The sequence below is a fragment of the Gossypium hirsutum genome, chromosome D04 (genome assembly GCF_007990345.1).
Source record: "Gossypium hirsutum isolate 1008001.06 chromosome D04, Gossypium_hirsutum_v2.1, whole genome shotgun sequence".
Lineage (NCBI taxonomy): Eukaryota > Viridiplantae > Streptophyta > Magnoliopsida > Malvales > Malvaceae > Gossypium > Gossypium hirsutum.
In genome coordinates, this window is record NC_053440.1 from 36,612,910 (window position 1) to 36,629,526 (window position 16,617).

Below are 16,617 nucleotides of genomic sequence, written 5' to 3' on the forward strand. Positions count from 1 at the left end.
AAACACATTAACAGTCAACTGTTGATCATTAATTCTCATGGTTAACTCACCTTTCTGTACATTAATCAATTTTCTACCAGTTACTAAGAAATGTCGTCTAAGTTTTATATGTATCTCTTTATCTACTTCACATTTCAAAATAATAAAATTTGTTGGAAAGATGAACTTGTCAACTCTTACCAGTACATCTTCAATTTTACCTTCTGGATGGATATATGATTTATCAGCTAGTTGTAGTGTGACTGTAGTAGGTCTTGTCTTCCCTATCCCAAGTTTCCTAAAAGCAAACATAGGTATTAGATTGATACTTGCACCTAAATCACATAATTCTTTGCCTACATAATGGTTTCCAATCGAACAAGGTATAGTGAAACTCCCTAGATCTTTTAATTTTGGTGGCAGTTTGTTCTTCAGCACTGCTATGCACCTTTTAGTAAGTGCAACCGTTTTGAACTCTCCTAACCTTCTCTTCTTGGATAGGATATCTTTCATGAATTTCACATAGTTAGGCATTTGTTCTAATGCTTCCACCAAAGGTATATTGATGTGTAATTGCTTCAAGACCGTAAAAAATTTCTTGAATTGAGCATCCTTTTTCGAATTTTGGAAACACTGGGAAAAAGGTGGAAGTGGCTTTCTATGGTATTTGTATTGGCTCAAAAAGATGAATTTGCTTCTGTATGCTTTTGTCTACTCTTATCTTTTGTAGTTTGTTCCACTTTTGGTTCAAAAGTTGTGCTTCCAGGAACTTCAGAGCTTTCCTCCTCAGACAAGACTCTTGGTAGTTGAGTGCCACTCTGGAGTGTTATGGCTTTACGTTGTTCTTTTCCTTCAGATCTAGAACTTTCTACGTCACTAAGCAATACTCCTTATTGTTTGGAGTTTAATGCAGTGGCAATTTGTCCCACTTGATTCTCTAGAGCTCTTAAGGAAGCTGTCCGGCTCTGAATAATTGCATCATTCTTAGCCATATACTCTTTTACTAAAGCTTCCATAGCTGATGTTGAAGATGACGAACTTTGTTGCACATTTTGCCACGACATTGGTTGACTGTGTCCAGGTGGTACACCAGCCGCATTCTGTCTATTAACAGTGCTGGCATTTCCCATTCCCTCATTACTCCAGCTGAAACTTCGATGTTGCTTCCACTCTGGATTGTAGGTGTTGGAGTAGGATTATTGTTGCTACGATTAAAATTTCCCATGTAATACGCAAAGGCTGGATTGGATGGGCATTAATAAAAAGAAAACATGATCTTTTTCACAGTATACACATGCTAGTTCTGCAACCTTCATCTCCTGCATTGTAGAGAGTCTTTTTAGAGTTTTAATCATATTCATTAGAGATGATACCTAAGTTATTAATGATGTAATCGCATTAAGTTCCGTTGCTCCAGCAACTCTTCTACCATTACCAACTCTGGTAGTGGTATACTGATAATCATTATTTTCTATTCGTTTTAGAATTTCGTTTGCTTCATTGTAGGATTTGTCGAGCAATGTCCCATTAGCAGATGCGTCTACCACCATTCGCGTATGAGCATTTAATCCATTGTAGAACATTTTTATTTGTGTCCAATACTGAAAACCATGCATTGGGAATTTTCTAATTAATTCCTTGAAACGCTCCCATGCTTCGTATAATGTCTCATCTTCAGATTGCCTGAATGATGTAATGTCATTTCTTAGCTTGGTATTCATGTTGTGAGGATTGTACCTAAGCAAAAATCTCTGATACAGTTCATGCCAATATGCCTCTGTACCTGATGGTAATGCATTCAACCATGATCTAGCACGATCTTGTAATGAATAAGAGAATAATTTTAAACTAAAGGCATTTTCAGGAACACTCTACTACCTGAATGAGTCACAGAATTCAAGAAAAAGTCTAAAGTGCAATCTGAGATCTTCAGTTGGTAAACCACTAAACTGCAGCTGTCTGCAGCATCTGAAACATTACTGGTTTTAATTCAAAGTATTAAGCTTGAATATGTGGCCTAACAATTCCTGGACTTAGATCACCCAAAGTAGGCACTTCATGTTCTCTGATGGGTCTATCTCTGTCATTTAAGATTCGAGGAATATCAACATTTCTTTCATTTTGGAGTACCTGATCTTCTCTGATTGGATCATTTATAATACTCTCCATTTCTCTTAATACTTTCCTTCTTTTCCTTAATGTCCTTTCAATCTCAGGATCAAAATAATATTTTGTATCCTCTTGAATACTTTTTCTCATGCACTAGTAAAAAACTGAAAAATCAAATAAAATACTAACTAACTGTTCTAACAAAATAACAAGAATAATAAACAATTAACTTTTCACCAATGCTGTCAATCCCCGGCAACGGCGCCAAAAACTTGTTGCGTGTAAATAACTAATGTAATTGTGCAAGTGTACACGTCATTCAAGTAATAAAGTGATAAGTAAGTATCTCCACAGGGATCGAAAATTGGTAAGAGATTGATTAAATTATTATAATCCTATTAACTATACTAAATAGTAAGAAATACTCTTAAATTGAATAAGATGTTGGTATAATGAATTAATGCAATTTAATGCTAAAAATAGAGAATTGATATGGAAAATAAAATGTAGTGTCAAATTACAGAGAAAAACAAGAGTAATTCTATTGTTGAATGAAAAGGGCTAGAATTATTCAGGTGAAATGCTCATATCAAATAATGTCATGGCAAAATATTGTCTAATCAACTGCTTAGAGAGTTACTACTATAACCTGCCTCTTTCAAGAGCTAGATTTTAAGCTAAAAATCTAAGAAACTACATGTCTACAGAATTGTGGATTAATAACTGCAATAGACGTTCTTCTCCGCACAACTCGCAACATCTATGTCTAGAGTGCTACGAATATTATTTTGAATATTCGCTTGCATCAAACAATTCTAAATCCGATATATTTAACCTTTTCAGAATTAAAAATACATCTATGAACACAACATACAATCAACTATGTCTAGAGCTTGTATGCATGTATTTAAAATAGGCATAAATCGAATGAAACAATGATATAGACAATCTCAAATTATGAGCATCAAAGATGATAAACATCCACCCAAATAACTCCAACCCAGAAAAAAATTAGTTCATGGGTGAAAAGGTAAACACCAAATTTAAATAATTCATCAACATTTAAAGAAGTTTGACTCATAGAAATTAGGAAAACTAAAGGCAGAACTGCAGGATTTCTCGCCACACTCTAACTTCTCTTTTATCTTTCGATCGTATGTGAATCCAAGATAGATGTCTCTTCTCCTTCTTTACGTTTGTATTCTGCTCTCTGTAGCTACTACCATTTCTTTCTCTAAAATTCTCCAATGGAGTTTTTCTCTGTGCATAGAGAGGATTGTTGTCACCAATCTCTTTTTCACACAAATTCTCCTCTCTTTCTTCTTATTATCTCTATTTTTTTATTGGGTAGATCCATCCCACCTCAGATTCCCTTTTCATTCCTCTTTTCAGGTTAGATTTTCTGGTACATACACAGCTGGCTGAGAATGACGTGGATAAAATGTTGAGTCATTTTCTCAAAATTACCATGGCAAATCTGTTGGCAATCAATTTCACCATTTGCCACGACAATTATTTCACTTTCTTTATTTTCCCTCTTCATCTTCTTGCTCTTCTTACACCTTTATTCACACAAAACCACACATTTCCTCCCCAAGTGATAAAAGTAATAAATAATGACCATTATATCACAATCCAAGCTTTTTTATGCAATGTTCTAAAAATATCCTAAAATGCAAATGTATTCACTTAATTACAACCAATTAATTCTATTTAAAGGCCTTAAATATAACTCTTTTCAAGAGTTATCAATAGGATCTCGTTAATGAGTAGATGATTTTTCCTTCTAGTAAGTCTTACAGCTTTTTATGTTATGATTATAAAAGAGAAGATATCTACAAATAAGTAAATGAGGTAAATAATGTGCGGCATGATACAAAGTGTGTGATATAAGATGTTGCTAGCATGTGTGTGGTTATTGCCTAATACTTTCTTATTATATGATTCCAGTGCCTAACAAATCTGAGTTATGTAAAAAGGTGAGAAAGAGATCCGTTTGTGTAGCCTCCAGTAGGGCAGGTATATTGTTGACCGGATAGGTAGATCACTGTGAAAATGAAGATTTATTGTGTAGCCTTCGGTAGGGCAACTATAATGCTAACTAGACTAGCAGGTCACTGAATAAACTTGTAGAAAGTCCACGGCCATGACATCATATGATAATAGGCCAAAAAGGTGTAAAGGTATTAGACCGTATAGGAGAAGCCCCATGGAATCCACAAAGATGGTCTGTTGGGACATAAATACGAATTATTTGGAAAGCTTTTGTGGCTAATCTCATGAAAAGCCATTATGGCATATTATTTGGAAAGTCTATATGAAAAATTCTATAAAGCCTAAATGGTGAGTGGTTAGGTCGCCTTTATTGTGTAATCGGGGCATGTATTGGATTTAGATTTTGAAAGAGTTCTTAGTATTGTATCCAATTGAGAAATCCACTTTAGTAATCCACCAAGAAGGTAAGCTTGTTGTATCTGAAGGAACGGTGATGTAAGAGTCTGCTAAACTTGGGAATCCTCACGTTATGTATCAAGTTATATGGAATTCTATTGGGTGATCAAAACCCTACATTCATCCGAGTAAATATGCTTGTCTGGGTTAACTGGAAGGTTTGGTGTGAATTGTGTTGATGACCACCAGAGTCATTAAGAGAGACAGTTAAAAAGTAGTACCCATAGGAATAAAACCTTGGGGAATGAATTCAACTGCTATATTCAATGGGATAGTGAAATAGGATTCAGACTATAGGGCGAAGTTGTAATCCACCAGTTAGATGGATCGTCTATAGGGTGTTCAAAAGTAGAGGCAGACGTATTTTTATCCGCTAAGCATCAAAAACATATTCTCCAAATTCTGAAAGGAAGTCCAGAATTTTTAAGTCGAGGAATCCGACATCATCATTTACAGGTAAAATTAGTGGAGATTCACTAAGTTCCATTGAACTTATGTATATTATTTTGAAATGTAGGTTTTTAAGTTTGAACCAATTTGTCAGTGGGTACCAAGCCAGGAATGAGCCAATGTGGATGATCGCAGAGCGATATTATGCATACAAAGGGACACTTTGAAAATATGTTTTTAAATGACAAATAGAACTATACGCACTATTGAGTTTTTTTTTAGTTTTAAGTGATATTGTCTTACACTATTATTAAGAATCGGTTGTAATCGAACAAGCGTTTATCTTTAGAATCTTTGACTAATAATAAAAATTAAATAGTAAAGCAACACGTTCAGTAAATCTTGCCCATCTTAAAATTTTTATTAAGTGTTGAAGTTTAGTAACATCCTAAATTCAGAATCGGTAAATCGAGTCGGCTATAAGATATTACATCATGTTAGAAATATTGGTATAGTGTTAGAAAATTTGGGGCAAGCTATTGGTCCCCAAATACAAGCGTGAGAAGGAAAATTTTGGTATATTAAAATATGTAACGATTTTCATTAGAAATATTGATATCGCATTAAAAATTTTGGGATCGATTAGAAATTTTGATATGCCAAAATATCTAACAATATCAGTATAATATTAGAAATTTTGGTACAAAATACTGGTGCCCGCACATGGTCAGGAAAAGAAAAATTTTAGTACACCAAAATTTCTAATGATTTCCATAAGAAATATCGATATTCCATTAGAAAATTTGGTATTAACTTATGATCGATTGATTAGGTAAAACATTTTCTTAATTTTTTTTGGAGTGTAGAGCAAAACCTCTCTTGCATCTAGCGTAGGCCTGTCTGTAGTTGTTTATAATGATAGAACAACATTTTACTATAAAAAAACTAGGATTATATGTCAAAAAAGCCCTTAAGAAAATGTGACAAAATCAATTAAGTTCCTGTATTAAATTTGCACTCAATTAAGCCCTTGTCTTTAACCAAAAAAAGAAACTATTAAACCCCTTCATTAACGATTTCCATCATTGACTACGTTGACCGTTAAAATAAATTGACAGACTAAGCAGATGGTAACACATGGCAGCTTCTAGTTGAATTTAATATTTTTTCTATAAAAATATTAAAAATTAGAAAAATATTAAAAAAATATTAAAAAATAAAATATTTAAAATATTAAATTTGATATAAACTTATAAAAATATTATAAATATAATAAATCTAATAAATTATAAAAATTTATAAAATTAATAAAAACATATTTAAAATATTCAAAAAAAATTTAAACCTATAAAATTTCTTAACAACTTATAAAAATTCATAAAAATTTTAAAAAATATTAAAATTGATATAAAATATTAAAAAATATAAAAAGAATCATAAAAATTTGAACTGGACCTAATCAGTTGGTCGGATCGATTAGAGTAAAATCAACAAGGGTGTCGGTCTAGAGAAAACCATTAGACCACTTGACCTGGAACCAGACAGTTGAACCAATTATTTTTTTAAAGTTTTATTTAATTGAACTGGACGGACCAGTTGAATTGTCAAATTCGTGACTTGATTAGTTCAACCACCGGTCTGGTTCTGAAAATCTTGGTCGGAGTATTTCATATTGACATATACTAATAGTTGGATAATGAAATTTTGATTTGATAGTATCTAATTGTACCAAAAATACTTTATACCATACAATACTAAGCAAACAATTTTCAACTTTTCAAGGTCTGAAATACTCTATTGTACTTAAAAATTTGGAGATAAAAATTATAAAATAAAAGTAATAGTTTATCAATAAAAAGGAGAGGGCCTCTCAATTATTGTTTTATTTTTGGAATATCGAGAACTTATTGTTCAACATGAAAATGACCTTAACGATCTAATGACTATTCCTATTATCCAACGATTGGTGTGGTGTTATGTGTTCATTATGATTTTAAGGATTTAAATGACTATTTCTATATAATTTTTTAATATTTTAATAATTTATTAGAATATTTATATTATTTATAATTATTTATGAATTTTTATAAGTTTTTATAATATTTTAAATATATCTTATTAATTATATATTTTTAATAATTTATTAAAATTTATTAGATTTTTTATAATCTTTACAAGTTTTTATGATTTTTTAATATTTAATAATTTATATTATTTATAATATTTTTTTTATATTTTTCTGGTTTTTATAGGTTTTAAAGAATTTTTATATGTTTTTAATAAAATTTTAAATATTTTAAACATGTTTTATTACTTTTGTAAAATTTTTATAATTTATTATAGTTTATATATTTTAATATTTATAAGTTTTTATTACTTTTTTTAATTTTTTATAAGTTTATATTGATTTTAAGTTTTAATATTTTTCTTATTTTTTTGTGAGTTTTACTCATTTTTGTGGGAAAAAATTGGATTAAACTAGAAGCTACAGCGTGTCAACATCTAATTGGTCTTTCGATTTATTTTAACAGTCAACGTGGTCAATGATGGAAATCATTAATGGAGGGGCTTAATTGATTATTTTAGTTAATGACAGGCTCAATTGAGTGCAATTTTAATACATGGGCTTAATTGATTTTTCACATTTTCTTAAGGACTTTTTTTGACATATAAGTAAAAAAATATTATATATTAATGTTGCATGTTAACATAATAATGATAATAAAACCATCATGTATTGGGTGCAATAGTAAGTCATATTGCATTCTCAAGAAGAGAATGATTATTTGAATATTAAAGACGGTATTACTAGAGAAAACAATCATGAATCCTTAACATCAAGCCCATTCTTGAAATTTTTGGGCCTTAGGCGAAATAATAAATTGAACTCCTTTTAAATTTTTTTTATAAAATTTAATACAATAAAAGCTGAAAAATTGTTAGGGCTTTAGGAGATGAAGCATTTATGGCAAAAATTAAAAAGCCTAGGCATTTAATTAATTTATTTTAGTTTGAAATTTTTCCCACATTAAAAGCTAAACAAATATATTTTTTGGGCCCTTCTAACCCTAAGCCTTAGGTGGCTGCACTATTAAGCAACCCCAAAACTGAACTTACTTAACATAAATTATAAAACTAACATAAAAAAATATAAAAAATAAAGATAGTAAGAATTAATCACAAATAATAGTTAAGGAAGCATCATATTTTAATCCGGAGATATATAATAAAATAAAAAAACATTATACACTTAAAAACTTGTTCGATTCTTTGAAAACAATTTCAATTAGCTCTCTCTCTCTCGCGCGCGCACACACACACACACAAAACCCTTATTCAATTACCAATTTTCTTATATTTTGTAGACATGTATATCGTAGTGTTGGTGCTTATTTTGGTGGGATTCATTATTGAATGTGGGATTAAATATTTATTTGTTTGAGTTAGAAATTTAAAGCTTTTCAGTTTAAAAATGCAAGTCTATTTGTTGTTAAATTCATTTGTTAAACTTTTAGGTATGGTCAATTAAAATTAAACAAAAATGCTCACTTGACATGCACGTAACAAAATGACATCATAATGGATTTGAATCTAATAGAGAATATTAACAATGTTAACAAATCTTAAGAATTAACATCAACATTTTAATTGGGATAACGAATTTCAACTAACTAATGGTATTATAAGAGTTGAGGTACCAAATTATTTCAAAATTGAAGTATAAAAATTAAATCTCAAATTTAAGCAAATTATAGGGACCAAAATTGAAAATTAACTATCCTTATATAATTAAAATAAGGCGTCAAGTATGACTTCATACGCTAAATGAGATCCGAAAAGATGTCGGACACGGTGGGGAGTGTCACGTGGGAGCAAAAAGATGATAACTTTCAACTGCCAACGGTAACCGTCGGGTGAGGTGTGGAAGCTATTAGGAACGTGGTCTCAACAGTCCAACTACGAACGAAATGACCCTGGAATGGTAGCTATGCCTAGATGCAGATCTCTGTTAACAAAACCTGACAATAATTAAATAAAAGAAAAAAACAGAAGAAAGCTTTAAAATCCTTTGATGTTGACATGAATGTTACCCAATTCCCTTTTTGACGATCTGTGTCCTTGAAGAACAACTTTTATCAAACGATTTTTTTGACAAACAAAAAATGAGCTGGAGTAATGTCGGCAACTGGTTCAAAACTCGAGTAACTTTGAAGAATTTGTTCAGGCTTTTTCTGGGCCAACTTGTTTCTTTCGTTCTTGCACTTATGAGCTTTACTTCTTCTTTGATAGCCAGTCTTGGTAAGCTCAACTTAACCCTCTACTCTTAACTTGCTTCTGGTTATGAAAAAGGTTCAGATGAATTTGGAATTTTATATTCTTTGTTTGCTCATCTGTGTGTTGGCTTTTTGTCTAGGTGTGGATGCGCCTATCACTCAGACTTCCTTCACTTACTTCGCTTTAGCTGTGGTTTATGGTAGCATCTTGCTCTATAGGGGTCAAAAGCTAAGGGTAATCACTTATCAACTCCACTAATCTTATATTCAAAAGGATTCCTTGATACTTGAATCCTGTTCTGTTTGCAGATTCCTTGGTATTGGTATCTCGCCCTCGGCTTTGTTGATGTTCAAGGGAATTATCTTGGTGAGTCTGTAGTAGTCACTAATATCTCATAACATGATCTCCCAAAAACATGTTCTTAACTGGGGGGAAAAAGGAAAGTGGAATATGTCTGATATGTTACTGCAAAAATTACCGTGACAAAAGAGCCATTCCTTTTCCTTTTTTTTTCTTTTGCAGTTAACAAAGCCTTCCAGTTCTCCTCAATCACGAGTGTGACACTGTTGGACTGCTGGACCATCGTATGGGCAATATTTCTCACATATTTCTTCATAGGCACTAGATATTCTCTATGGCAGCTAGGGGGTGCTGCTCTTTGTGTACTTGGCCTTGGTCTAGTGCTCCTCTCCGATGCAGGGGTGGGCGGTGGAGGTAACATTCTGGTCTAATGCAGAAGATATTCTTATAGTTATGGAACTCTGTTTCTTTATGGATGTTTTAATTCGTAAACAGCACGCCATTACTGGAAGTCGTTCGAATTATCCGGAGTGAAGTACTTGTTTCTCTGCACATGCAGGTGGTTCGAAACCAATTCTTGGAGATGCACTAGTAATTGCTGGCACTCTCTTCTTTGCCATGAGCAATGTTGGTGAGGTTGGTGAATCTATTGAACTATTATCCCATTAGTTCTGTATCTAATGGCAATCTCAAGATTATTTGTCTTAGCTATCTGCTTTTTCATTTCTAAATTGCAGGAATTTTGTGTTAAGAAGAAAGACCGAATCGAAGTGGTTTCGATGATTGGTCTTTTTGGGATGCTAGTGAGCGGTGTCGAATTGTATCCTTTATGCTTGGTAGCATATGGTTAATTTATGACTTTTGAATTGAATCTGCAATGTGGCATTGAAATTATATATATATATTGTTTTGAATCCATAACCTTTGGCTTAGATCCATATTTGAGCTAAAGAGCCTGGAATCTGTAACATGGTCTACAAATATAGTAAGTGATCTATTCTTATAGCAATATGCCATGCAGTAGAAATATATATCAGTTCCATTTTTAGGCCAAATTTAAGAATTCAGCTCACAAACAACTAATTAAGCACTATTACAAGTTTCATGATGCTGTATTTAGCCTTATTAAAACATTCATATATTGTGTTTGATTATTGCTTTGCCAAGTTACATTCTCTATTGTGGTTCTGTTTTCAGATGCTAGGCTTTGCTGGATATACCTTTTCAAGTTTCATGTTCTACACTATCACGCCCTTTGTTCTCAAGGTGACTTCCTTTTCATCAATGGCTATATAAAGGTTTAAATGGGCATTAATAGAGGTATTTTACTCACAGTTGAGTGGAGCCACGATGTTTAATCTGTCGCTGTTGACGTCTGATATGTGGGCGGTGGTGGTTCGCATCCTTTTCTATCGCCAGCAGGTACTATTTTCATGTTTAATCATTGAGCAAATGGCATGGATTTCCTTGTGAAAAAAGAACGGTAAGAAAAATGGTTGTTTTGAAATAATTATTGCAGGTTGATTGGCTATATTTTGTTGCATTTGGAGTTGTAGTGATCGGACTCGTCACCTATTCGACAACGTAAGATTTCAGACTTGTAAAACATTGTATAGGAAATAAGAGATGAAGTAACTGTGATTGTTGGTTTTGTAAGTAACTGTGATTGTTGGTTTTGTAATAGTGAAAAGGTCCCTGCAACAGTGGTTGAGGATGGAAGCCAGAGTGTTGAATACCAAGAGCTAAATGCTGAATCAAGAGACGAGTGTTGAGGTTCATGTCCAAAGAAAGCAATGGGAACAACCGCGTGCAGGCAGGTGTTTTTGTTAAATGCCATTTCTTTCCTTTCTAATTACCACCAAATGTGGTTGGTATTGTAATCAACTGGCCACTTCTTTGGTTAGGGAGGAACAAGATGGTGTTTAGTGGTATATGTCCCAATACTATTCAACTTACAATGGTTCTCCATGGAAACATTTTCTTTTGGCCTGTCGCCTGCTGACTCATAATATCATATCCCCACCGAAAATCCGCCCTCTGTTGCTTCTCTTGCTAATTTTTGGATAAATTTTATTAAAATTAAAAGAAAAACTTATATATCTTTATTTTTTGGTTCAATAATTAAAATTAATAAAAATAGTAAAATAATTTTAAACTGTAAATTTTCAATTTTAAATCTTTACATAAATAACATATAATAACAAAATTAAATTTAAAAAAAAAACATCAATATTCTTTATAAAATCATAATACACCAAAATAATTTGCCACTGCATTTTTTTGGGGGTCAACATCCAAGAAGATGAAGGCTTAAAGCTTGATGCTGTGCTTAAAACATGCCATGGATATAGCTTTCCTTGTTTTCTTTCATATATTTTCGCTTTGAATTGAAGTTTCGAGATGAGAATTGATCATAATTTGTTAAGATTTGATTTTCCTGTCCATTATATAATTGCTATAGAGAACCCAGTCTATGTTTGTACTTTCTAAAATGGCTAAACCTTGAGTCTTTCAGGGTTTTTTTTTTAAGATCAATTTTCATTTAAAAATATAAAATTGATTATGTCGTCTTGCTTGTCTCTCCTCAATTCAAAATTTCTATAGAAATGTATTTGTTATTACAACTACTCTCCGTTTTATGTTTGAAAACGGAAGATGCAAGAGATAATTTAATGTTAATGAGTATTGTATTTACTATAAGCTTTTTTATAAATATGATGTGTTTCTCGACCCAAGTTAATCTCTCAACAAAAATTATACCCGTAAATCACGCCCAATATCACAAATCTATTACTAAATTTATATTCTGATCACTCAATTTTAAAATGTTATAAAATTGTCACTTAACTATTCGAAAGTTTTCATTTAAGTCATTGAGTTGTTAAACACATTGGCCTTTTTTGTTCGCACTGCCTAAACCAATCAAAAGCACTATTCTCTTTTTCTCCTACAATCAAGTTTTTTTTCTTTCTTTTTTCATAAAATAACTTTGAACAACACAAATTTGCGAACTAAAATCCTAACAACTTTCTTCTCCAATCTCCAACACTATTCATCATATTGACTTAGAGATAATGTATGTTTTTCTACTTGTTGATAAGTACTAACCCACCATATAAATTGTCAAATCATTACTTGGAGCTCATTAGTTAAAATTTTAAAATATTTAACAACCTAGTGACTTAAATGAAAACTTTCAAATAGTTTAGTGACTATTTTGTAATTTTTTGAAGTCGAATGATCCAAAACATAAACTTATTAATAATTTAGTGATACATATTTTTAAGATTGTCTATTATCATCAAATCTTTTTTAACGCATCAAGTTATTCTTGTTTAAAACAAATATGAAATGATTGCTAATGTCTAGAAAATAAATTTTAAAAAAATCTATAATATGAGAATATCATTTTTTCTATTATATTACTAACTTGACATCTAAAAATAATTATAATTATAATTTATAATTATTAGTTAAAAATTACATAAAAGAAAGAACGTAAAATGATGATATTTTAATTTATAATGATTAAAATTGAGTCTTAATTTGAATAAAATTTTAAGCACAAAATAAAAAATGTGATCATTATTATTATTAATTACAAAAAATGGGATGTAAAATTGTGATAAATATATATTTTTAAGAAGAATACCTCAATTAAAAAAAATTGATGCAAAATTCAGTTGTATTTTGAATAGAATTGTAAGCCTAAATTAGATAAAAAGGTTTTATCCATTAATTATCACTTAATCAATCTTACAATTATATACAGATTGAAATTGAAGCTTAACTATATAAATATCATCCAATAGTTAGGCATATTTAATTAAGTAGCAGTTAAAAAATTGTGGGTAAAAAGAATGAAGATTATTAACATTAATAAGTCAGAAGTATCTCAACAATGACATTTAAGAGAGAAGAAAGATTATTTTAATTGATGATGAAGTAATATAATGGGCAATTTACCAGAAAAAGCCCTTTTTTTTTTTAAATTTACCGAAATGGGCCGGTTTTTTAATTATTTACCGAAATGGGCCATTTTCCCCGAAATCGCTTCCACGTAAGCGCGATGTTAGGGTACATGACAGATCATCGCGTCCACGTCAGCAGGTCGCGCTGACGTGGACGTGATGACACGCGCGCGTGAATAGTTCCCCAACGGTCAAAAATTTGACCGTTGCCCCCTCAACGGTCACAATTTTTTTTACTATAAATCCCCCCTACCCGTTATTTTTTCACAAACAAATCCTATCTCAATTTCATTCAAAAATTATCTCAAATTCCTTCAAGAATTCTCTCAATTTCCTTCCAAAATTCTCTTAAACTCTCAAATTCCTTCCAAAATCTTCTCAATTTCCTTCAAAAAATCTCTCAACTCCATATTAAATTTCTTTTTCCATTCAATTTCATTTTTTTAAGAAAATTTGAAATATTTTTATTTTTTAAAAATAATTTTAAAATTTTTAATATTTTCAACAATGGCCGAATCATTGATTCGTCTTGATAGGAATCACATATCGGTGGAGCAAATGAAAATGGTAAGTATTAAATTTAAATTTTAAATTTTATTTAAGATATTTTTATTTATGTATTTTTAGATAAATATTAATTTATTTTTTGTTATAAAAGTCTAAAGATCGGGTATTGGAATGCAGTATTCGGAATATGCATGGTCCTCCATCACCGTTAGTAGAGAACTACCTGCGGGAAGTGGGATTTTGGCACGTGGCGACAATAGGCCGGGGATGCAAGTTGGAGCCGAAACTGATCAGTGCGCTCATCGAGAGGTGGAGACCCGAGACGCACACATTTCATCTTCCATGTGGAGAGTGCATTATCACTCTAGAAGATGTCCATCTGTATTTGGGATTGCCGGTGGACAGGCACCCAGTCACCGGGTCTGCCCAATCTAGCAATTGGGAGGCAGTGTGCTACGAGCTTTTGGGCGCTGTTCCGGATAAAATGGATGGAGGTAAGGTGGAGATGGGTTGGTTACGTGCCACCTTCCCCAATCTGAATGCAAATTCAACCGAAATTGAAAGAATCCGATATGCTCGATCATACATTCTTCAAATAATTACAGGCTATCTGATGGCCGACACGTCACGGAGCCGTGTACATCTAAGGTGGCTGCTAAAACTTGTTGATTTTAGAGCAGCCGGTGAATTTAGTTGGGGGTCTGCCGTCTTGGCAACATTATATCGAGAGATGTGCGGGGCGACCAAACTGAGGAGAGCAAAAATCGGAGGTTGCCTGTCACTACTGCAATCATGGGTACGGTTTCGCTTTCCATTTCTACGTCCTCGAGTGAACCACCCATATACATTCCCACTCGTAACGAGGTAAATTTTATATTACATTTTGAAATTGTTATGTACATTTTGTAAGAATAAAAGTATGCTAAAAATTTATTTAATTAGGTGGAACCATCCGGCAAGTTATCGTGGATTACCGTCTGAACTTGAAGATATACGGCTTCTATTGGAGCAACGGTCGGAAGCAGAAGTAAGTATTATTGCAAATAGATATTTCCATACATTCGCTAGTGGATTGATATTTAGTATTTAGTATTATGTATATATGTAATATTTCTACCATGTTTATGTAGTTTCAATGGACACCATACGAGGATCCGACAGTCCGGGCAGTAATCCCGAAAGAGTTTTTACAAAATCCGAACGCTTGGCACGTGAAAGTGGTGTTGATCAATTATGCAACCGTGGAGCCCCACCAGACAGACAGAGTCCTACGACAGTTTGGATGTAGACAACCGCTCCCTGCAGACCCTGAGGTGTTTGATGAGCACCACAAAATCGACCTTCGGCTATTAGGTACGAATTGGACTAGATACTGGTCAGAGTACATAGAAATGTAGGAAAATCGACATGAATATCTACCTACTCGGGAACAAATCATCGTTCCCGAGTTAGCGTGCGTTCCAGAATACATGCCATGGTTTAGGATCCATGGGAAGCTGTATTTACTTACGCCGGAGGAGAGGCAGCGGCAAATACGTGTCGGAAGGGAAAGGCGCGGGCCTCTAAATCCAAGGGGACAAGACTACGAGGGCAGCCCTTCAACGAGGCCCAGACATTCACCCGGTTCATCATCAGCGGCCATGCAATCACCGTCCCCAACGAGAGCACCGACGCAGTCACCCGACGCAGCAATTCAACAGATGATACCCACACATTCGCCTTTCCCTATGATGCCAGGTATGTTTCCCAGCCCTTATATGTACCCTAACCCGTACATGTATCCTTTTTCGAATCCTGTAGCAGGTTGGAGCCAAATGCCCGGATCAGCTCCATTTCCTGTAATGCCGAGCGGACCACCGATAATTAGGCCAGCGGCGCAGGAGGGGTCGTAAGGGGGGCTGTCGGGGAGCTCTCCGTTTTACCAATCGCCAGCAACACATGGCTTTCAAACTCCGTCGCCGTTTATGATGCAAACACCTCCACATACCCTATTCTTTGAAGGTGGATCATCGTCCCAAGTCCGACAACCAGATGCTGAACCGGAAGAACAACAATCACCACCAGAGGAAGAACAACCGCCGCCGGAAGCTAGAGGAAGGAGGAATCCAGCGCGTAACCGTCGACGGCCGCCATGTGGAACCGAATCCCCCGGTCATAGACATTGATTACCGTATTAAAATTTATCATTTGATGTAATGAAAATAGAAGTTTATGACGATGTAATACACATAGAAATTTTTCCAAGTTATTTTGATATTATTTGATTTAATTAAAAACCCTAGCCTAATTTAATTAAAAACCCTAACCTAATTTAATTAAAAACCCTAAACTTTAACCTAATTTAATTAAAAATCCTAACCTAATTTAATTAAAAACCCTAAACCCTAACCTAATTTAATTAAAAACCTTAACCCTAACCTAATCTAATTAAAAACCCTAACCCTAACCTAATTTATATAAAAGCCTTAAACCCTAACCTAATTTAATTAAATTAAAAACCCTAAACCCTAACATAATTTAATTAAATTAAAAACCCTAACCCTAACCTAATTTAATTAAAAACCCTAACCTAATTTAATTAAATTAAAAACCCTAAACCCTAACCTAATTTAATTAAAAACCCTAACCTAATTTA

General features: G+C 33.0%; 1 protein-coding gene and 1 non-coding gene across 3 annotated transcripts; both read left to right on the forward strand.

Moving 5' to 3' along the window:
- The first annotated feature begins 1,584 nt into the window (after positions 1-1,584).
- On the forward strand, positions 1,585-1,691 carry LOC121216691 (small nucleolar RNA R71). Its single transcript, XR_005912871.1, has one exon. It is a non-coding gene; the product is annotated as a small nucleolar RNA R71 (small nucleolar RNA).
- Positions 1,692-8,749: 7,058 nt separating this feature from the next.
- LOC107892223 (solute carrier family 35 member F1) lies at positions 8,750-11,595 on the forward strand. 2 transcript variants are annotated; one of them, XM_016817247.2, is made up of 11 exons: positions 8,750-9,228; positions 9,344-9,438; positions 9,513-9,570; positions 9,727-9,918; positions 10,064-10,140; positions 10,242-10,324; positions 10,438-10,489; positions 10,702-10,770; positions 10,840-10,926; positions 11,024-11,088; positions 11,189-11,595. In XM_016817247.2, the coding sequence occupies exons 1-11, from the start codon at positions 9,093-9,095 to the stop codon at positions 11,274-11,276; spliced, it is 1,002 nt and encodes a 333-aa protein (XP_016672736.1). In that variant the 5' UTR covers positions 8,750-9,092; the 3' UTR covers positions 11,277-11,595. The 2 variants fall into 2 exon arrangements, with proteins under 2 accessions (XP_016672736.1, XP_040947227.1); XM_041091293.1 differs by having other exon boundaries at positions 8,847-9,228; positions 9,823-9,918.
- The last annotated feature ends 5,022 nt before the right edge of the window (positions 11,596-16,617 follow it).

Bases quoted from the DNA above. Each gene is read 5' to 3' on its own strand.
- LOC107892223 (XM_016817247.2), top strand. From the start codon at position 9,093: ATGAGCTGGAGTAATGTCGGCAACTGGTTCAAAACTCGAGTAACTTTG. The intron at 9,229-9,343 runs GTAAGCTCAACT...CTTTTTGTCTAG, and splicing joins TTCTTTGATAGCCAGTCTTG to GTGTGGATGCGCCTATCACT. The intron at 10,141-10,241 runs GTTGGTGAATCT...TCTAAATTGCAG, and splicing joins CCATGAGCAATGTTGGTGAG to GAATTTTGTGTTAAGAAGAA.